The 22,754-nt window shown below is 58.5% G+C and overlaps 1 protein-coding gene across 1 annotated transcript in view; it reads left to right on the forward strand.

Moving 5' to 3' along the window:
- The window catches only part of ARHGEF17 (Rho guanine nucleotide exchange factor 17), a 56,276-nt gene that overhangs the window by 21,736 nt on the left and 11,786 nt on the right, over window positions 1-22,754 (forward strand). The window contains exons 2-3 of the mRNA XM_045817924.1: window positions 16,560-16,637; window positions 21,554-21,736. Coding sequence (XP_045673880.1) covers window positions 16,560-16,637; window positions 21,554-21,736 — 261 coding nt within the window. The remainder of the gene's footprint in view (window positions 1-16,559; window positions 16,638-21,553; window positions 21,737-22,754) is intronic.

Genomic DNA, 22,754 nt, shown 5'->3' on the forward strand with positions numbered 1-22,754 from the left:
TATGTGGTCTAATTTATCAAGCTTTTACTTTATGGCTTCTGGATCTGCAGTCATGTGAGGAAGGCCTTTCCCACTCCAAGTTTATAAAGCGACTTCCTCGTGTTTTCCTCAGGTGCTTTATGTTTTCTTGTTTTGTTTAACATTTCAGTCTGTGCTCCATTCAGAATTCATCCTGGTGCGTGGTGTGAGTTATGGTTCCAACTGCATTTTTTCCCCAACTGGCTGGCATTTTAAGCTGAGGAGCGCCTTGGTCGCAGTGGGAGTGTCTTTCTGGGGTGGGTCTGGAGGAGCCACGCGGTGGCTGCAGAGGGGCGATGGCAGTGGGGTGAGGAGGGCTTGGGGCGGCACCGGTGGAACCTGATGGACAGCTGGAGGCGGGGCACAGTCTGACAGCATTCCCAAATCCTCACCGGTGCTGTGTGACTTTGGACAAGTGCCATCCGCTCCCTGGGCCTAGAATATCATAGCTGGAGGGACCCTGGAGATCACCCTGACCCCAGGGCCAGCTGTGTGGGAGGAGACGGCCAGCAAGAGGTGGCTGTCCTAAAGGCGGGGCGCAGGGCGTGGCCACGGATCTAGCTTCCGCTCAGGTTTGGTCGAAGCGGAGGGGGAGGGAGGCTGGCGGCAGAGTCTGCTGTGTTCCTGCATGGAACACAGGCGGGAAGGAGGAGAGGGGCAGGCAGGGCAGCCATTTAAAAATACCTACAGCAGCCTGGCACTGCCGTTAGGGGTGGGGACAGGCCCCCTGCCAGCCCTCCAGATCCAGGCATGCCGGGGATTGCTGGGAGCGGGCACATCGTCCATTGTCTCAGGAGTGTGGGCCTGGCCCAGCCATAGCCGTGCCCGAGGTCCTTTCCCTCCACCGTGGGGCAGGCATCCTGGTCTCTCCAGGGGAGAATAGGGATGCCAGGGAGGACAGACACCCCCAACCCCACCCCCTTGCCCAGAGTCTAGTCCTGGTAATACAATAGACTTGCTGTGCCACTTGGGGCAAGCCCCTGTCCTCTGGGGTCCCTATCCATCAAACGGGGCAACTGGCCTTTGGGACTTGCCCCACCCCTAGTCCTCACTCAGTTTCCAGTTTGGGTTACAGCTAGAGGGAGATCTTGAGGGCCATGCCTCTTCTTCCCTTAGAGATGGGGAAACTGTAGCCATGGAGGAGACCCTAACCCTAACCCTCCCTTTGCTCTTTTTTTGACTTTCCTGGGCCTCTGGACCTTCCTCCCTGCCCCCACCATGGCCTGTATCAACTCCCCACCCCCACTCCTGGGCCCCAGTGGTCAAATTCCAGGGCTGCCATTGCCATGGCAACAGCCAGCTCACAGGCCCCGCCTCTAGGGCTCTCCACCAGGCTGTTGTCCAGGGAGGAGTCGGAGAGGGCCTCCTGCCCCTGGGGGACCGCAGGGGTTGGAGCTGGAGCAGGGAGGAGGTTTGACCCATCTGGTCTCTTGTGTTTTCCAAAGGAGAAAATGGAAAAGGCGGACACTGCTGCCAGCAAGTGCTACTCTGGGATCTCAGGGATGGGGGAGGGTCAGAGGTGGTCCCCTGGGCTGGGGACAGGAGACCCACCCAGAAAGCCTCTCCTGACTTCTCACCTGGGGAGTCACCCCATAGAAGGGGCTAAGACTAGAGGATTTAGAATGGGAGATGGAGGACCCTAAGGTCACCACCATCCAACGCCAAGGCTGTCCAGGGACTGGGGTGGGGGTTGGGGCCAGCCCAGCTTGGGCTTTTTCCCAAGCAGGCCTGCACGGTAGTAGATGGAGTTACCAAGGAGCCACTGGAGAGGGTAAGGTCCTTGTCCCAGGGGGTATGCAAGCAGGCGCTGCCAGGGGGCGCCTTCCCCAGGAAGGGCTGGAACTGTCAGCTCGGACATGACGTGCCTCCTAAGGTTCTGTGGTTTTTCCTAACAGCCAGCATTTATTGAGAGCTCTTATTCCAGACACTGTGCTAAGTAAACCCTTTATATTTTCTATTATGTAGATGAAGGAACTGAGTCACACATGTGGGCTTCCTGGAGGTCAGAGTGGCCATCAGTACAGGGCGATCTCTGGCTTGGCCCTTCTTGTCCCCAGGCCCAGCCCACTGCTCAGTTCTGCTGTGTGGTGTTCTGCTTCCAGCCTTTTCTCCTTGCGTGCACAGACACGAGTGTTTTTCATGATGTTGAGATGTTACAGTGTGTATGCTTGGTGCTTCTTTCATTATTTTTTAAAAGATTTTATTTGTTCATTTGTTTAGAGAGAAGGGAAGGGAGGGAGGAGAAACATCAATGTGTGGTTGCCTCTCTCGCATTCCCTATCAACCCAGGCATGTGCCCTGACTGGGAATCTAACCTACGACCCTTCAGTTCGCAGGCCACCACTCAACCCACTGAGCCCCAGCAGCCAGGGCTTCTTTTATTTATAATTATGCTGAACACTTCTCCTGGGCATCTTGAGCTCCACAAGTGCAGGGTCACTCTGCCCCATGGCCAGTTCTTACTGTTGTGAAGAAGGCAGGAGGTGTGAGCATCCTCGTCGGGCCTCCTTGTGCTGCTATCTGGGTCGCCCGCCGCCTGAGGCTGGAAGGCTCCCCTTCCCCTTCGCTGTGGAAGAGATGTGGCTATCCTGCCTTTGGCCCCCCGGGGACAGGGATCCTGTCTGCTGTTGAGACTTTGAACCGGGCTCTTCCCTGCACCCATGACCCTCTTCTGTAAAGCAGGGTAATAGTTAGGTTCCCCCTAGGTGGCTTTCCTCAGGTTCAGATAAATGCCTGTCAGCAGCACCTGGGAACCCCCCAAGAAGGATTAACACCCGTCTGTGTGCTGTTGCTTGCTGCTGCCCTCAGGCCCAGGCTGAGCAATTTACCGAAGCCCCAGGCGGGTCAGTGGCAGAGGGGGTGTTGAGCCCCAGCCCCACCTCACCTCTTTAGCCTGAGAACCTGAGCCAGCCATGGCTTTCTCAAAGCCTTAGTTTCCCCACTGCATTTTGGTGAAGATCTGATGAGATTAGGCCCTTCAGACCTTTTGTAAACTGTGAAGTGCCAGGAGGTGCCACTTACTGACAACAGGACCACAGGAAGCCGAGAGAGACTCTGAGGGCTCCAGACTGCAACTTCAGGAGCCCCCGATGCGATGCTTGGAGAAGGAGGGGTGTCGGCAGATCTGAGCCATCAGGACAGCCTCCTGGAAGTGGTGGCTCCAGCCCTGGGGCCTCAGGAGAGCAGGGCCTGGACCCGCTCAGGCTGACCTGCAGCCGTGAATCTTGTGCAACACACACAGACACACACACACACACGTGACTTGCTGCCCAGGCACTAAGGCTGATCACTAGTTGCTGATAGAGAGCAAACGGCTTAGAAGCCCTGGCCGGGTAGTTCACTTGGTTGAAGCATCAGCCTGTACACAAAAAAGGTTGTGGGTTCGATTCCCAGGCAGGGCGTGTATGGGAAGCAGCCAATCGATGTCTCTCTCTCACGTCAGTGTTTCTCTTTCTCTCGCCCTTCCCCTCTCTAAAATTCTAAAATCAATAAAAAATATATCCTTGGATGAAGGTTTTTTAAAAAGGCTTAGATTAGAAGCTGAAGCTACCTCTGATCAGCCATAGGCAGAGACCACTTCTGCCAGCCTGGCCCAGGGCCAGTGACAGCCGCCGGAAGCTGGGGTGGGGGGGTGTGAGCCAGGCATGGCCACTGCCCCTGGTCCTCTCCCCAACCTGGGCTTGTCTGGTGTGACAGGAGGGGCTTCCTGGGCTTGGGTTGGGCCAGGGTCCCCAGGGCTCACTCAAGGGAGGGCTGAGGGCCGGTGACTGACTAATGGGTGGGACTTGCTCCCCTCCTGGGAGTGTCCCCTGGGTCCTAGAATAGGGTAGGGGCAGGGAAGGTAAGGCCACAGAGCCTCTCAGCTGGCTGGGCCCATTTGGACACACCGGGTGAGAGAACCTCAGAGGGCCGGTGCTAGCCTCAGCAGACCTCCTGCTGCCCCAGGGTCTCACGAGACAACTTTCTCTCTGGACCTCGATGCCCACATGTAAAGTGGGAAGGAATGGTCCCTTCCCTGGCTCCCGTCTTCAAGGGAGGATTGAGCGTGGACATTCTAAACTTGCTGTGCACGTTCATCGCACTGACACTTGCCTTCATCCACCCACTGGTGCACAAACACACACTGAGCTCCCGCTCTGAGCCAGGCTCTGTTCCAGGCGTGGACGCCGACGCTGACGTGTGGGAGCTCCACAGGGGAGGGAGCACCTCTGCCCTGCAGCAGCCCATCCAAGCCCCCGACAGAGGTCAGATAACTGGGTTAGTAGGAGCAGGCGACACTGCCAGCTTCTCTGGGCCTTTGGTGCCTGAATAGAATTTCGGGCACCCTGGTAAGTGGGGAAGATGGCCTCTTTTGGCTGTGGTGGGGTGGGGAGGGCTTTTAGAGCCCCCAGGATTATATCCACAGCTCAGGCCCTGCCCCCTCCTCCCTGCCTCTCGGCTCCCTGGGGCTCTGGCCTGAGGCTGGCCTGGCCTTTCCCAGGGTGCCTGGCCCACAGCCCAGTGAGTCATCTTCCGCTCTAGAGGCAGGACACCCCATCCCACCCCGACAACACACACAAATGTAGCCCCCCCAACTTGTGCCTGGGTCCGAGGGAGGGAGGGGGGAGCAGGAGGGGCTGGACACAGACGCTGGATAAACTTCCGTTCCCACGATCCCTCACCCCAGCCTCCCTGCAGGCTGGAGGCTGGGTGGGGCAAAGGAGGGCCCTCCCTTGCAGAGCACCTTCTGTGCCCGGCTGCAGGTGTTCACCCTCAGCTGTCACGGAAGGAAACAGGCTGAAGGCAAGTGATGTCTGTAACAGCTAGAAGGCAGTGAGTGGGACTGGTCGGACCACAGGGCCCGGGTCCCTGGGCAGTGTTCTATGATGAGCAAAGCTTGAACATTTTGAATAAAATACATTTTAGTACTGGGAGAGGAGGACGCTAGAGCCTCATCCACCAGTTCTGAGCCGGGGCTGGGACCAGAGGGCGGACCCCTGTTGTGGGCAGAGGTGTGCACAGGGTGGGCAGGTGCGTTTCCTGGGAGCTAGGTGGCCAGATCCTACCCTAAGCCTTCATCAGATTCCCACTGGTATCCCTGCCTCCCTCCCCCAAGGGTGGGGCAGCTTGCCCCCTCAGACTGAGATGTGGGACCCAGAAGAAGATCTGGGTTTTGATCTCTCCACCCGTACAATGGAGGTGATCATCCCAGCTGCCTGGGCCCTGGAGGTGAAGGTATTCAGAGCTTCCTCACCCCGCAGAGATGTGTTTCACATCTGTTGGGGGTCTGTCCATCCACCTCCTCTGTACCCCCCACCTCCTGCTTCCAGCCATTATCACGATGTGAGGAAACTTCTTCCCAGGCTGGAAGATCCAGCTGTATCTTCTTGAAAAAAAAAGGGGGGAGGGGGAGGGGGAGAGGAGGAGAGGAGGAGGAAGGCGGGGAACCCACACGTAAAAAAATTAAATTCAAACCACATGCACTGCAGCCCCTGCCATGCAGGCCTCTGCTGCCACCTGGGGGGCATATGGTAGAATGTCAGTGTCTGGAGCCCCAACTGCCTCACGAAAGCCCGATGGCTGGACCATGGCAGGGACCTCAGGGAGGAGGGTTAGGCTGTCCTTTCCCGTCTCTGGGCACGACCCTATGACCCGCCTCCCGCAGAGATCCTGGTGGGGAATTTAGGGTCCATCTGCACCCGCCCACCCTATCCCCCAATTTGTTCACTGAAGGGGAGACTGGACTCCAGAGTGGGGAACAACTCAGCTAAACAGAGCAAGTCAGCCCATCAGCGGGTCCATATTGTGCGCCTGCTGTACGTCAGGGACGCAGCTGTGAACGTGGAGAGACCCGGTCTCCGCCCTCTTGGGCCGTACAGTGGGGGAGGGGAGGGGAGCAGGCAGACACAGAGGCCTGGCCCCTACTTCATTTCTCTGGTTCCGGTCACCCAGGGGAGAGAAGACAGCCCACTGCCACCCAATGCAGGGTGCCCTGGGGCTGGCGTGACTCTGCACACGTGTGCTTTGTGACCCCAGCAAAGGCCCTCGGGCCTCTCTGGTGTGCCGGTCACCCGGAATCAAATTCCAGTTTTGCCACATCAGACTTCGTACCCTGGGCAAGCTGCTTCACTCCTTAGAGCCTTTGTCCACTCATCTGTGAAATGGTGATGCTAGTGATGCAGGGCTCAGAGGGCTGGTGTGAGGACTAGGGGGACAACACCTGAGAAGTAGCGCCTCACTGAACAAGAGCTGGCAGTAAGAGTAAGTCCCCCCAAGGGCGTGGCAGCCCACGCCATTCCTGGCCCCGGAGGGGGTCAGGGGTGCAACCGGTGGAGGGGCCTCCTGTGGCTGAAAGGCGGCCAGCACGGCTCATTGGCCAAACGTGGGGCCTGACCCCAGCATAGGGACCGAGAGCTGCCCCCTCGGTCCTCCTTTCAGGCATCAGGGACAGCTCCTGGAAGGGCGGTAAGACGTTATAGTTCTGCCGAGGTTGGGCCCCAGCGGGACGTCTCCAGGCCAGCAGGGGAAGGAAGGCTGGGTCTGTGCGGAAACCATCTCCTTGCCTCACTTCACCGTCAGCACCTTAGGGCCCCCAGGCCCTCCTCCCCGCCCCGCCGCTCCCCCGCTGCTCAGCTGGGCTTCCCCGCGCTGTGCCGGCTCGGTAGTCCTCACTGGGCTCACGCAGTCGCAGGCCGATGGTGGCCGGCTCTTCGCTCACGTGCTCTGTGGCCTTGGGGAAGGTCTCTGTGATATGCGGTTGCTTGGGGTCAAATTTCAGTTTGGCCACATCAGACTTCACAACCTCAGACAAATCGCTTCACTTCTCGGAGCCTGTGTTTGCTCATTGGTAAGAGGTGACTATAGTAATGTGTAACTCAGACAGTTGGTGTGAGGATTTAGTGACACTGAAGTGGCTGGGCTGAAATCACCCGAAATGCACCTCTGCTGCATCTGACGGTTCCTGCTGGCACTTGGGCAGAACCTCGCCGGGGCTGTCGGCTGGAATACCCTACCCACGGCCTCTTCGTGGGGCCCGGGCTTCCGCACAATTCAGCAGCTGGGTTTCAGGAACGAGTGACTCGAGAGAGCAGTGTACGTGGCGCTTGTGCGGCCGAGCTTTGGATGTCACGTAGTGTCCCGCCGGCGTCCTCTGTTGGCTGAGGCAGTTACACAGGTCCACCCAGCTTCAAGGGGAGGGGACATAAGCCTCACCACTCTCTGGGCAGAGGGTCAGTACATCACTGTCAAAAGAACATGCGGGATGGAAAGTATCTCAGCAGCTACCCGAGAAGCGCAGTCTGCCACGCCTCCCTGGGGTGGTTACTCAGAGGAAATGAGAGTGATGTAAGGTACTTAGCCAGCACCCGGCACACGGTAAGTGCTCAGTAATCAACAGCTCCAGCTGCCTTGGATTCTTCTGGAAGTGGCCCCTTCACTCTCCGACGGGGCCACAGAACTACTGTGTGGGCGGTCACGAACAGACAGGGTATGCATATATGCATAGACCCCGAGGGGCACACACAGACACCTGCATGGGTCCACACAGATGGGACACGCGTCATGTCAATCACAGTCCCACCTCCAGGTGCACTCAGAGACCCACTTAAGCAGGGCGGTGGCCCTTTGACAGGAAGGACCTGAGGCCCCTCAGGCCCTTGATCTCCCCTTTGCATTCCCAAAGCACATTCCCCAGGACTCTGGGACCAGTCCCCAGGGAGCCCTGCGGCTTGGACGCTGCCCTTGCAGCTGCCTGTGAGGCCTGGGAACTCGGTGGAGCCTGGAGAGGCTCCTTCTTCCAGCAGGGAGGGTCTGTAGGGAACAGGCTGTGACGGGGGAGTGCGTGGGGAAGGGCCTGATACTGGGAAGAAGAGGGAAGGGGTCTCGGGACCAAAGGGAGAGACGAGGCCCCGGGAGGGGAAGTGCCTCGTCCCACATCAGGAGTCCGTGGTGGCGCCAGGATCTGAGCCCAAGCCGTCTGGCTCAAGTTCACCCTCTAAATCTTCAGATCAAGAAGTCCCTCTTTTGGAACTTGCATCTCATTGATGAACCTGAGGACATAGGAGGGCAGGGCCATCAGTGAAATGGATAGCGCATTAGGCTGGGAACGTCCAGTACTGACCCCATGTCCGTGAACACAAGCGGGGTCAGGAAACTCAGATGGTCCATCTGGGCCACGAGCCAGGGCTCAGCTCCCGGGGAGGAGGACCGAGGCACTGCCCATGGCCAGCGTTTTGCTTTCCACCAAACCCATCCTGGGTCGGGAAAACCTGTTCGTGTCACTGTCTCAATACAGGTGAAAGGCAGCTCAGGCCACCGGTGCTCTAGGGCGGCAGGAGAGGCCAGGCTGAGGGCACCAGGCTGAGGGGAGTGGAGAGGGGCTCTCCCAGGGAGTAGGGGTTTAAGAACACGGGGCTTGGAGGCAGCCACTGGGCTCCTCCCCTTGCCAGTTAGGTGACCTCCCTGAACCTCAAATGGGGGAGTAACAATAAGCAACCGTGTCCTTGAATAGGGCTGCCTCGGGAATAAAGGAGCCAGAGCTTGGAAATGCTCCAGCAGCATTAGTGATGGTGAGGACTCTGAGCTCGCGAAGTTCCCAGTGTCCCAGTGTGGGCGGCTGGGGGCCCAGACCCCTCTCTCCTGGCAGATAGTTGTATGGAGCCGTGCAGACGGGGGAGCCGGGAGCCCCTTGCCCCAGAGCCTGCGTTTCTCCTTCACAACCCGCATGGCCCTTGCCATCGCTTTTTCAGCCCCTACACCGTCCTCTTCTCCTACCTTTGATTCTCAACACAGGCCTTGGTACCTAGTAGGTGCTCAGGGTTTGCTGAACTAATCAATAGATGAATAGAATTAAAGACTCGGGAGCCACTCATCCACTGAAACGCGTATCTGCGCATCCATCCCTTTGTCATCCCACTCATCCTTCTGTCCGTCTGTCTTTGTTACTTACTCCTGTGACATCGCTCCATCCTTCCGTTCTTTCATCTGTGCAGCCTTCATTCATTGTCCGCCCGTTTGTCCTTTCTCATCGCTGGTCCCCCGGTTGGTCCGGTGCCAGCGGCAGGACCAAGTGGCCCCGAGGAGGCAGCGTCCCGGTGCCGGGACCGGTGGGAGTGTGTTCAGAGGCAGGCGTGCAAGGGTGCAAGGTTCGGGGCTTCCATCAGAGACGCGGAAGCCGTCAGCAGACGGGGAGGAGGGAGGGAGGGTGAGGTGTTCCCCGGGGCTGGAATGTGGGTGGGGGAGGGCTGGCTGTAGGTGTTGTGGTGGGTGTGGAGGGGAGGGCTGGGTGGGCCTTCACCAGGCACCTCGACACTTACAAAAACCACTCTGAGCCAGACCCACCCAAACAACTGCAGAGACCCAAAAGGACAAGGCAGTGTCTGGGACAGGAGCTTGGTGGAACGACAGAACCCAACCTGCACAAGGGGTTCGCAGCCCCCCTCGCCGCTCCCCTCACCTTGACAGGCTCCAGGCTCCGATGCCTGTGATGTGGACACCCTGACTCAGCAGCCTTGGGCTCCTGGTTCTTCCCTCAGCTTCCTTTCATTCTCCCACCCACCCCTTTGTTGCCATAGCAACAGGCTTGGATCTAATTAGCCCTCCTTAATGAAGCAGCAACAACAGCAAGCAGTGCCTTTGACACCAATCCCCACCCCTTTCAGGCTAGGCACCCACATACCTTTGGATTTCTAGACCTCAGGACCTTGTTCAAACCCTGCCTCTTCCAGGAAGCCCTCCCTGAATACCCTCTACCCCCCAAGCAGAAATGATTCCCTCTGCTGAGCCTTCTGAGTATTGTCTGGGAACTCCTAGATGCCAGCCAGGGTGGATTCATCTCTGCAGGGCTGGTCCTGCTGGAGCTGTTGAGGGAATGGATCCACCTTACTAACAAGCTCTGCACTGCCTCCCAACTACTCAGGAAATGAGGCCCTGGGTCATGTAGCTGGAGAGGGTCAGGTGGGGAAAGAGGTCTTCCGAGAGGAAGCCAAAGGTTGGTTAAGTAGCTGCAGTAATCAGACAGTGAGCCGGGCGGGTCCTGCCAACCACCGGCCCTCCTGCTACTGTAAAATATCTTTGGTACCTGGCTATTTGGACTAGACTGGGGTGTGTCCATCCTCCTTGCTCAAGCATAACGCAGTCCATTGGCCTGGCTGGCCCAATTCCTCCTCCCGGATGTCCAGCCCTCAGAGGAGAGGGAAGAGGCTCAGGCCTCATGCTAAGGAAGCTCATAATCCATCCCACTGGGAGGATGAGAGGCAGAAGGACTCGCTGGTTTCATTGGTCCAGACTGGAAGCAGCGGAGGACCCTTGCTTCAGCTTCCCAGGGGCAGAAGGGGCTCAGCAAGGACCCACTCGCAGGACAGGGTGTGGCGACCTGGCAGGCCCTCGGGCTCGCAGGCCCCGTGCCAGTGGGCAGGTTGCTGGGCCCCGCTCCCGAGTTTCTGGTCTGTAGGGTGGTTGGGTGGTGGTGGGAGCAGATAATGTGCATTTCTAATACATTTCCAGGAGGCACGTAAGCCCTTGGTCCAGGGACCCCGCTTTGAGAACCACTGCAGAGTGGGACCTGAAGGGCTGTTCGTGCAGACCACACGCTCGTGGCTTCTTCGTTCATTCTTTTTGTTCAGCAAACCAGCTGTACAGTTCTGCGGGCCAGGCCCTTCAGTGACCCAGGGGGGACAGCAGGTCCACCCCTCTTTGGCACAAACTTGGCACTTAGCCAGCACCTGGTGCCGCCTCTGGGAGCGCCCCCGCCTCTGTGCAGTGCCGCCTGCTTTGTGCCTGCTGCCAGACGGAGTGTCGCACTGTTCTCCCTGGGAGTTCTCCGCTCCTGTTTTTGTTGTTGACTGCTTGGGGGTTGTATGTTGGGGAGTTAAAATTCTGGTGTTGGATATTTTGGACGCTGAGATGGCCTGTGCTGCCTGGGCCCGTGTCCTGCCTTCTCAGGAGAAGATGAGGAGTAATCTCCTTGGATGGGGGTGGGGGTGGACTCACCAGCTTGAGGGCTGAACCGAGGGAAGGGAGACAGTGTGGCAGAGGGGGATCAGAGGTTGCAAGGGCCAGCAGGAGAGGTTGATCCTGTGCCATGGTGAGGCCAGGGGAGGTTTGCAAGCAGGGGGAACTTCAGGCTGTTTTGCTGTGTGGTGCGAGGGAAGAGTTATCGGGGGTTTGTGTACTAGCCAGCCTCTACATGCAGCGTGCTACGGTTTACAAAGAGGGCACGGCCCCTGCCGGAGGTGAGCTGTAGCTCCCAGGGAGGAGACAGGTATCAGCCTAGCAGTTGCTCACATGTATAATTACAAACTCTGATAACTGGTTAAGAAAAACAGAATCTCTGAGCGCACAGAACAAGAAGAGCACCTGACCTAATCTGTGGGTCAGGGAGGGCTTCCCTGAGGAGGTGACATTTGCATTAAGACTAGTCTTAAAGGAAAAGGAAAAGCACTCCTGGGGAGAGGGGAAAGGCATGGGCCAAGACCCTGAGGCAGGAGAGAGCCTGGCTTCTAGAAGTTAAACAGAAGTGGCTGCATGTATTAAGCAGAGGGGTAGAGAGGATGGATGGGTAGGACTGGTTCGGGTGGTGCAGTCAGGAGGTCCCCACTGTGCAGGGAATCCAGGTGAAAGCAGGTTTGGAGGAGGGAGTCAGTTGAGGACTGGGTGAGTGTGGGAGCCCGAAGCACACTGGGGGAGCCTGAAATTGGAAGGCTGCCAGAGCTGAGGCACAGCAGAGGGGGTCCCTCCCTCCCCCTGACAGCTGCAAGGTGCATCAGAGCTCCCTGGTGGGGGGGTGGGAGCTCGTGCAACGCAGACTTCACTTTGCCGCCCTCCTGGTTAAGGGGTCCGGGATAGGTTTTTGGCATCACTTGGGATTTGTAAATGCCTGAGCCCCTCTCCATGGGGGTGGGGCGGGCGGATTGCAGAGGGATAGGATTGGAACTCTCTAGGACTGTCTCAAGTACAGGACCCTGGCCAGCTGAGTGGGGTGGGAGTAGGGATTACTCAGGGTGGGCCCCTTCCCAGGTAGTCCCATCCATCGGGCCCAAGTGCTCGCCAAGGGAGTGAGGACAGTGTCAGTTTTCAGGGGTGTGTCTCCATGTGCATCTCTAAGTATGCTTCTGTCTGGTTACAGTTGTGTGAACTCAAACACGTGCAACTGTGTGCTACACCGGGTCATGTTCATGTATGCTGGGGTTTAGGTCTGTACAGGACTATGTTGATGTGGGTGCACTTGGCTCTGACCCATGCGTGCATAGGAATCCAGGGCGGGCGTGGGGGGTGGGTTTCCTTGCATGTGGGCCTGTTCTATGTAGGTGCATAACCCCTGTGTATGCCTCCATGGGTACAGGTGTGGACAACAAGTGTGTGTCACCAAGTGTACTCGCCTTTGTCCACGGGCATGCACCGACTTGGGTGCTCAGAGGTGATGACTCCACAGGAGAATGCCGCTGTGTAGGGGAGCATCGGGGACGAGGCTGGGCCACGGTGTGTTTGGGGGGAGATGGGGCGGCACACAGAGGGCGGGGACTCCCCTGCCACGCCCCCACCCCGGCCCCCTCTCCGCCAGCAGCGCCGCTAGCGGCAGCCTTGCTGGGCACACTTGCTGAGCCTAGGAGCTAACAGCCAGCCCGCGCCACCAGCCAGGCCGTAGCGTTCAGATCAGATCAGATCTGCGCTGGAACTGACGCTGCAACCGCCGCGGCGGCCGCCAGCCTGAGCCCCTAGAGGGAGTAGCGGCGAGAGGGAGGGGGCCCGCTGACCCCCGGCGCCCCGCCCCCGCGACAGGCCGGCCGTATGCTGCAGATGGTGAAGACCCTGGCCCAGTTCACCATCGCGCTGGAAGACATGCGCGATCTGGGCCCTGCCGCCGCCTCCGGGGAGCCTGCCTCCGGGGAGCCTGCGGAGAACGAGAGCAGCGGGGCTGACTCTGAGGAGCCTGGGGAGGCCCAGGTACCCGGGAAGGGGAGGGGCAGCCAGGAACCTGGGCCAAGGCCTAGAACTCAGCTGATCCAGGACTGAGGGAAGCATGGGCAGATGCTGGGGCGCAGGACCTGGAGACAGAATCAGTCAGTCCAGCTGCCTGGCCACTGGGCTGGGGACTCAGTGATACGTGATAGGGACAGGGAGACTTGAAGGTGTGTGAGGAGCCCTGGCAGGGGTGGTGTGGCCGGCAGGGCCCTGAGGTTTATTGCCACCAGGATGCAAGTTTAGGAGGGCAAAAAAGCTGGCAAACTCAGCTGGGTGGAGGCCTGCGCCCTGAGACCCAGCCATGGCGAGAGCCAGCAGTACTTAAGACAGTGAAGTGGGTCAGCATGGAGTAAGAGCTGTCGCCAGGGGTTCACAGGCTCAAGAAAGGGAGGTTTTTCCAGCCTCCCTCTCAGGCTGGAGGGAGTCCCCAGGTGTATGTATGTGTGGGAGGGGTGTAGGGGGCACATTTTGCCCCCACCCCTCGCCACCCTCTCCCTGCCACTGTACCCACTGGGCCTTGGAGGTGTCATGCTGTGGTGGTAACGGTGGTGTCTCCGTTCCTGGATCAGTGTGTGGTTCCCCAAGGGGGATGGGGAGGCCTCCGGGGGCTGTTTCCATGGCTTTGTGTGTCTGGGCTGGATCGCTCTGCTCTCCCAGCTCCGGGGCGGCTGCGTCGTGTGTTTCTCTCTCTGCCACCTCGTCTTTGGGCCAAAGGCCTCGATCCTCGGCTAGGTGACTTGGCTGCGTTTTTGTCTCTTTGCGGGGAGTCTGGCCATAAGGCTTCTCTCTGCATATGTCTGTCTGTCTTCATGCCATGTCTATTGGGGGGGTCATGATGTCCGAATCATACTGGTAGGAGAACACCCCCACACACACACCTTCTTCCTGCTGTATCCTTTCGGCCCCCACCTTCCCTTCCCACTTCAGTGCCCCACGCAGTGAAGGGCTGGGGTGGGGGCTGCTGGGGGTGAGGGCTCCGGAGGAAGCCGGGCCTGCAGGGCTGGCCCGCCCAGAACAGGTGGGCCTGCTGGTCTGGTTGACAGCTGCGTTGCCCATCCACTGCTTCCCCTGGCCCCCCGCCCCCACACACTCACCCCCGTGTCTGGGCATGTGCGGAAGATTTCTTGTGCAGTGACAGGGAGCTGGCCTTGTTTTCTGTGCCTCTACCTGACAGCTGAGTGACAGCCTGCTGTGCTTTTAAGCAGGGAGGAGGCTGAGGCAGGCGGGCACTGCGGAGTCAGCCTCCCTGTGTGAGTTGCCTCAGCCCCGCCTCCCTCAGGAGGCCTCCCTGCCCACGACCCTCACTGCTGGGCCTGGCAGGGCTGGGCCAGGGGAGTGGGTGGGGGAGGCTGAGCCCGGCCTGGTCCTCCTCTCAGGGAGCCCCCTGTCCAGCAGGGAGACAGACACAGACCAATCACAGCCTTGCTGAGGTGGAGAGAGAACGGAGCGTGCCGACCCCGTGTGTCAGGACCCTGAGTGTCTGGAGGGCGCTGCTCTGCTCTCGGTGCGCCTGCTTTCACGGCTCTGAGGGGAGGCGCCCTCCGCTTCATAGAGGAGGACGTGGAGACTCAGGTGGTTAGCTGTAGGGCCCGAGTGCAGATCCTGCAGCCCACTGCTGGCTGGTCAGTCTGGGCAGGAACTCCGGGTGCTGGGGCCCTAAGACTCAGCATGGGGTAGCCGGGGAGGCTCTGGTCCTGACTCCACAGGATCGGGCTCTGGCTTTGAGACCTGGGGTAAGTCGTGTCACCTCTCTGACTTGACTTCCTCACCTGGGAAGTGGAGATGAGGACACTTACGTCACAGAGCCACAAGTGCGGGGCTGAAACGAGGCCACGTCTGTGGAGTGCCGAGAGGTCCCTGGGGAGCGAGGGGAGCGTCGGGTGTCTGGGCCTTTCCTGGGGAGGCCCTTGTGGGCCCTCGCGCTCTCCCGAGCTCTCCATCCTGGGGTGGGCCCAGCTCACACCACCTCCTACTGGAAGCTGCCCTGATTTTTTTTAATGGCCTCAGAGCGCTGGGAAATAGATGGTGTGTCTGGAGCTGGGGGCTCTGAGGCAGGCAGGGCCTGGGCCTTCGCGCCCGTCAGAGCACAGGGCCAGAGAGGGTGGCATCCGCCCGGCCCACCCCTAAGTTTCTAGCACAGGAGCCCACTTCCCTGAGTGTGCTTCTTTATAGGACACAACTGGGGACAGGTCTGACTCCCGAGTCCCTGGGTCAGAGGTCGGGGGACCAGAGGTGGGCACACCAGAAGCAGAGGGGCGATGAGCTGTGGCTGGAACAGGCAGGCCGAGCAGAGCTGGGGCTCAGGTCCTCTCAGCAGACACAGGCCCTGGGCACAGCAGGCACCAGGGCAGCCCCGCTGTGGGGCCCTGCTCCGAGGGGCTCCTTGGGGTGGGGACCGGAGGGGTGCTGCAAACGGGACGCCCACCCTGGCATGGCCGTGTGCCTCAGATCAGCAGGCCTTGGAGCTGGAGCCTGAGACAGGGCGCAGACAAATCGGTGTGGTGGGCAAGCCAAGGCCTGGAAAGGAGAGCGGAGAGCAAAGAACAGGCCCCGGAGATCTCGGGCATCCTGATGCCCGAGGCATCAGGAGCCTTGCTCAGGGCCACACCGGAGACTGGAGTGGAGTCTCTGCCTGGGGAGAGAAGCTTTGGGACTGACGCCAGGTGGGAAGGCTTCCTGGAGGAAGAGTGGGCCAGAGGCCAGGGGCTGGTGGGGAAGGGCCGCAGTGAGTGAGTCCCAGGGAGAAGAACACAGAGACGGCACGCCCAGGCTGGCTGCCCGCACAGTCCCTTCACAGGCCAGGGGCTACCCTGTCAGGGACACACACCTGCACCTGTGGGTGTGGGCGCGGAGTCCGGGCCACCCCCCAGGGGCTCTCGTGCGGGTCCTCAGGCTCCCCGGGTGGAGGCATCGGTTCCCGGGCCTCCTTTTCCTCGCCGTCAGAATGCAAGAACAACCACATCTCCCTCGCAGGGTGTCCAGAAGGATGAAATACATAACGCTCAGAGCAGTGCCTGACACAGAGCAGGGCTCAGTTAACTGTTTTCAATGCCAGACCTGGGGCCCAACCTTGTCTGGGAGCCTGAAATCCTGCCCCCGCCCGCCTGCATGACCCCTGGCGCTGGCCTCGCCTCTCCGGGCCACCTTGTCTGCATCTGCAGCCGAGGGCGACAGTGTCCACTCTCGGGGACGGTGTGAGGCCCAGCCGGGTGGGGTCTGACCCTCAGCACTGAGTGTGATGGTGGGGTTTTAAGGATTGGCAGCTGGGAGTGGGGGGTGGCCTGGTGGCAACCTCCTGTGCAAATGTGAGAGGTTATTGATTTTTTTGAGTCCTTCTCAGAAGCCCAGCAGGGGAGCTGAGAAGTAAACAGATCTCTGGATGTGCAGTAGCCACCAGGCACATGGGTGGTGGTGGAGAGGTGAGGGGTACTCTGGGGGAGCAGGAGGGCACCGGGCTGGCTGCTCCCCACAGTCAGAGCGTGTGCGCAGACACCTGGCATAACAGAGGTCCAGGGCACCTGGGGGGCAGCCAGCAGCTCTGGGTGGTGGGGGCGCTCTCTGCACCCGTGTGCGCTGCTCACCTTCTACCTCCATTCCCCCAGGACATGCGGAAGCACGTGACCATGACCCTGCTGGACACGGAGCAGTCGTACGTGGAGTCACTGCGCACCCTGATGCAGGTGAGGCGGCCAGCCTGCCCGGGCCCCTGAGCGTGGCCACGCCGAGGCTAGGAGGCTGTCAGACACGCGGGAGCAAACCTGTGTCATGGACAGGGAGCCCAGGCCAGAGAGGAGAGAGGGATGGCCCTGGGACGCACCGCCCCTCCCGGGAGAGCCCCCCATGTGACTGCCCCGCAGGAGGAAGCCTCCTCTGGGGCCGGAGAGAATGCAAAGGGGCCTCAGTGAGGCCAGAACAGGGGCCCCCTCCACCCCACTGTCCTCCCAAGTCCCCAAGGCAGCTCTGGGTCTGAGCTGAGATTGGGACGCCCCTCTGGTGGACCCCCCACACTTTACTTGTGGACGGAGGAAACGCTTGTTGAGTGGAACGACCCGCTGAGCACCTGCTTGCAGGGCCCTGTTCCCGGGGGAGCCCGGTCCTGCTGGGACGCAGTTGAGTATGTGGGCACTCGTAAAGCTTCAAAGGGGCAACTGCAAGTCAGGGGCCAGGGAACTTGCCCTGGAGGAGGTGCTGGCCTCCCCCTGGCCTGTCCTCTCCACAGCGGGAGTAGCACGTGCGAAGTCCGGACAGGAGAAGCTCGTACACAGGGAGGGCCGTGCGGCCCCCGCAGAGCACAAGGAGTTGGCGAAGGGCAATGCTGCGTGAGCCAGGGGGCACGGGGTCGGGACCCTGGGCACCAGGAGGAGGCTTTGGACTTTGTTGAGGGCCTTAGGAAGTTGGGGAGGTGCTATGAGCAGGGCAGTGTACAGCCTGACTCCAGCTTTACAACATCTGTTGGCTGCTGGGAAGGTGGGCAGCAGAAGAGGAGGCCAGGGCAAGGCCCCTGAGGTCAGGTGAGGGAGGAGAGGCCAGGACCAGGGCAGAGGCTGCAGGGAGAGGGGGGCGGGGTGGAGACTTAGGAGGCGGGTTGGCAGACCACCCGTGGAACCTGGTCGGCTGCGGGGGTGAGGTGGGAAGCCCAGAACGATGCCAGGGCTCCTAGCCTGGGTGCCTGAGGCACCGGAGGAGCCCCGCCTGGGCGAGGTGGGGCAAGGTGGTGAGTTCAGGTTCAGAAATGGAGGTATGGGTCTGGGAAAGCCTAGGAACCGGGGTGCACCAGTAGGTCTGGGGCCCAGGATGGAGAGCGTGGATCTCAGCTAAGGTGGGGCCGGGCAGTCTCAGTTGAGGACCAGCCTGTTCAAGCAGAGCGAGAACAAGGCATAGACGGGAGAGCCCAGGAAACGCCCAGGGCATTCACTGATGCTCTCCGCAAACCCATACCGAGCGCCCCCCTTGTGCCATGCTCGGGGGTTCCTTGGGAGCACACGTGACAGGGCCCCGGCTCCCGGAGCTCCGGCCCGGCAGAGACTGACGGCAGCCCGGCAGACTGACCAGATGTGAGAACAAACGCTGCTGCGGACGTGCACGGAGAGCGTGGACTTAGTGGAATATTGTTCACCTTGCGAGGGAAGGCAGTCCTGACACATGCTACCACATAGACGGGCCCGAGGGACGTCACACTAAAGGAAGTAAGCCAGTCCCAAAGAGACAGACACGGCATGATTCCGCTCACGTGAGGTGTCCTGAGCAATCAGAGCCGTGGAGACGGAGAGCAGAGAAGCGGCGCCTGGGGCTGGGGGTGTGGACACGGGGAGGCGGGGACACGGGGAGGCGGCGTCCAATGAGAACGCCTGGGCAGGAGGAGGAGATGCAGGAGGTGCGTGTCTCCACAGCAATGTGGATGTGACTGTCCCGAACTGTACGCTTAAAAAGGGTTAAAATGGCAAATGTTCTGTTCTATGTCTTTGACCACAAACAATTAACATGCTTTTATATATTTTTTAAAAGTGCGCAGACAGCAGAGAACACAGAATGGGGGCCTGCCGGACGTCGGGGGCCGGGAGGCCTTCTCTGAGGGTGGGGTATTTCGCCAAGACCTGAGGGGCGGGTGGGGTGAGCAGGCGTCAGGCAGGGGAGAGGCTGGAGGGAATGGTCTGCGGGGAGGGTGCTGGGAGAGCCAAGGCTGGGAGCCGGAGGAAGCCTAAAGCAGCTGGGGTTGGAGAGGTGGCTGGCGGGCAAGGGGCTGGCCCTTACTGTAACCGCAGGGACGTCATTGGAGGGACATCTGTTAGCCATCTACAACTGGAATTCCTTCTTTAAGGCACGCCCTGGCTGCCAGCAGGAGTGCATGTGCAGTGGGGTGGGGGACCTTGTACTGTCCCCTAGGTGGGAGTTGAAGGCATAGGGGTCAGACAGCCACCTGCCTCCCTGCTGGGCAACGCTAGCCGAGTCACCTCACTTCTCTGAGGCGCAGTGTTTCTGTCTGCAAAAGCGTAGCTTCCCCTACATGCCTTCTCCCAGCACAAAGGTTAAAAGATGACGAAGCGACCGTGCCTTGTTTGCAGACAGGAGGACGACAGGGCCTGGGCGCGTCTCTAGCTCTGAATCTCCTGGCGGCACCCTTGGAGGTCTGCAGTATCCGGGGTGGAAAAGCTCAGGGAGGGTCGTGCTGAAGGAGCCAGAGGGAGAGTTTTGGGTGGGGAGGGATGGAGAGGGGCCAGAGAGTGTCGGCTGCACCCGAGGACTGCACTTGAAGCAGCCTTGGTGTGTCCAAAGGACTAAGGTCTGGCCCAGGGGTCTGGAGCCAGGACACCAGCATTCAAACTTGGCTCCACCTCTTCACCAGCCATGTGACCGGAACCAGTTACATAACCAGTCTCTGCCTCAGTTTCCTTGTCTGTGGAGTGTGAACAATAATAGCAGCTGCGTCAAGCACAGATTACTGGAGAGCAGCGTGTATAATTTAGCATACTGCCCGGCAATCCTGCATGCGCGCAAGGGTGCACATAAAATCACATTTAATGTCACGTTAACTCTGCGAGGTAGATATTACAGCCTTTCTTTAGATGAGGAAGTGGAGGCTCAGAGAGGTTAGGATACCTGCCCAGGGTCATCCATCTGTTTAGTGGTGTCCTAGCGCAAGTGGGCTGCTGTGACAAAGACACCACAGACTGGATGGCTTAACCAAGTAGAATAATTTATTTCTATAAATTATAGAAATTTAGAAATACAGAAATATAGAAACTATACGCACTGTACATAAGCTAGTTCATAGTAAACCTCACTATAACGGCCCTTCCACAGATGATGAAACTGAGAAGACAGAGAGTAGAACAACTTGCTCAAGGTCACAGAACTAGGAGGCACCATAGCCTGGGCCGATCCCCGTCAGTCTGACTCCGCAGTGCCCCCTGTCAGTCGCCCACTAGTCTGCACTGCCTGACGTGTAGTCCGGCAGCCTGGACTGCGAAGCCCTGGCGTTCCCTCCACGTGACTCCTGCCACACACTGATTGGGATCGTTCCTGCAGGCCAGGAACTTAAAATGACAAAGTTAAATACCAAGGTTAACGGCCAGAAGGAGGAGGCGGGATTTGAACCCAGGTCCTGAGGCCACCCCCTTCCCTTGGTGCCACTCTCACCCAGGCTCTCAGCTAACCCAGCTCCTTCTCTGAGCACTCCTGACGCTGTCTTTCCCCATGGCACTCACTGTCTGTCTTCTGACCTGCTGTGTGATGAGTTTACTTATGGTGCCTGTTTTCTTCCCCCTCCGCTAAAACACCAGCTCCACAAGCACAGGGACTTTGTCTGCCATTGAGGCCCGTGCCTAGAAGGCCAGATGCACGGTAGTTGCTCAGCGAGTGTGTGGCAAGTGAATGCAGGTGTGGGCTCCTAGCTGGTTCTGTATCGGGTTCTCACTGTTTATTCCCCCCTGCTGTGTGCTTGCATCTGTGTGGGGTGTTGGGACCTGGAAGTGAGCGGTGTAGTTCCTGCCCCTTGGGGGGCAGCAGCCCCCAGCCTGGGTGAGACGCTGGCTCAGCCGGGCCGGTGCTGGGAGAGGAAGGCTGCCTGCTGGCCTCCTCGCCATCACCATCTGGCCTTTTCAGAACCCCCACCCAGGCGAGAGGAGGATTCTGTTGAACTTTACTTTTCAAACTTGTCTTACAAAACAAGCCAGATTTTTAAAATGTTTAATGTACATTTTATGACAACGTTGCACATACATTTTCAGATGGTTTTTTTTTGGCCTGCAGTTACAATTCTGGCCAGGAGAGGGCAACCTCTCCATGAGCACACCAGCTGCTGAGCAAGGGCTATTTATGCTCAGGAAACACCATTGAATGCAGATTTGAAGTGAAAAATAGGTTAGTCACAGACTGACCGGCAGATCTGAAAGCTGTTCAGTTACTGTTCAGGTAGTGTCACTGAAAGCCTCCAGTAACTTCCCATAGGCCCTCCCACATACGTGCCTGCTTCATTAACCCACAGCAGTGATCATCTTTGACTTACATGGTTTCCACAGGTAATCACTTCTAAGGCATGTTCCTTAAGCAACATCTCTGAAATCAAGGTTCATGTTGTAATTGAATGAATATCACCATTTAAATGGCAGCAAATTTTTTTCTCAAAAGTACATCTTAGATTTGCTGAGAGTTGGTTTGTTTTTGTTTATTGTTTTAGTTGTGTATTTTATCTGACTAGATGGTGAGCTCTGTCAGGGCAGGGACTTGGGTCTTCCTCGTTCACTGCTGTCACCCAGTTCTTGAACGGTGCCTGGCACAGAGTAGGTGCAGGCTTAGTGTGTGTGGGTCACGCAGGGAGCCCAGCCTTCCTGCTTTCCTCACTCCAAGCTCTGCTTGTCCATGCATTCAACCTTTCCTGAGCCCCCTCATGCCCATCTGGGCCAGGCGCTGGGCTGCGCAGTGCGGGGCATGAGGGTGGGTCTTCCTGTCTCCCTCCTGGGGCTCTGTGTCTAGTGAGGGAGACCCAGGAGGCAGGGCCCCTGAGCTGCAGGCCTGGGTGACTCGGTGTGTACCTGTGCCAGGAGTTTGGGGTGCCCTCTCTCTGAGGGGGACTGTACTGACCTCATGGCTCCTCCAGGGCTACATGCAGCCACTGAAGCAGGCTGAGAACTCCTTGCTGTGTGACCCGTCACTGGTGGACGAGATCTTTGACCAGATCCCGGAGCTCCTGGAGCACCACGAGCAGTTCCTGGAGCAGGTGCGGCACTGCGTGCAGACCTGGCACGCCGAGCAGAAGGTGGGACACCTGCTCATCCAGTCGGTGAGTGCCCCTGCGGGTGGGGCCGGCTGCTGCTGTGGACCCCCCACCCCACCTCACCTGGACACGGATTCTGATCCCAGATGTAATCCCAACACTTGACCAGACCCTGGTACTGATCCCAGACTCTGGGTTGACCTGAACCTGGACACTGCCCAGCCCTGGGTCTTGGCTGGACTCTGGTGGGGGCCTTAATCCCGAACAGTCACTGACCTGAGCCCGCACCCAGCGCAGGCTACTGGCACTGACCTACCCTAGTCCCGACCCTGAACTGGCGCTGATGCTGCCCCAGCCCTCAAAGGGATGCTAGTACTGGCCTCAGCCCCTCCCTTGACTAGCTCTTGTCTCCATCAGATATTTCAACAGTAATAGCTAACTATTTGTCACTTAATATGTGCTAGGCATTGGTCTAAATACATTGCACAGGGCGGGACAAAAGTAGGTTTACAGTTGTGAGTACTCAAAACATAGGGTTTATTCTTGTATTAGTGTTTATTAAGTGCTGTATTATTTCCCATCGAACAGCTGTAAACCCACTTTTGCCCCACCCTGTATATATCGACAACTCCAGGAAACAGGTGCTCTTGTTGCCCTGAATTTAAACCTGATGGCTCTGTGGCAGAGAGAAAATAACCCGATCAGAGCCATAGTCGGCGAGAGGCACAGGATCCCACCCCCGGACACCTGCTTCTAGAGCGCACACTCTGTTCCCCCTTCTGTTCCCTTCACCCTCCGTCTGTGCACTTTCCGGGGTCCAACAGGAGTGTTTGAGACCCTGCACCCTGGTGTATTTCATCAGTTTGGCTCAAATAAGTGCTCATAAAAATTTTAAAAAGAGAGAACGATCCCACAATACTGACTGGAACCTTTGGAAAAGAATTGGCTTCAAAGCTCAAAAAGAACTGCAAAAGCAGAACTAATAAACATTTAGCAAAATGCCTGTAAGACATAACATGCCATTTTCTTTAACTGTTAAATTTAGAATTCATTTATAAGAATTTGGTTACATTAGAAAAATTTA

This window comes from Phyllostomus hastatus, unplaced genomic scaffold (genome assembly GCF_019186645.2).
Source record: "Phyllostomus hastatus isolate PE091 unplaced genomic scaffold, TTU_PhHast_1.1 phas_scaffold_317, whole genome shotgun sequence".
In the NCBI taxonomy this organism is placed as follows: domain Eukaryota; kingdom Metazoa; phylum Chordata; class Mammalia; order Chiroptera; family Phyllostomidae; genus Phyllostomus; species Phyllostomus hastatus.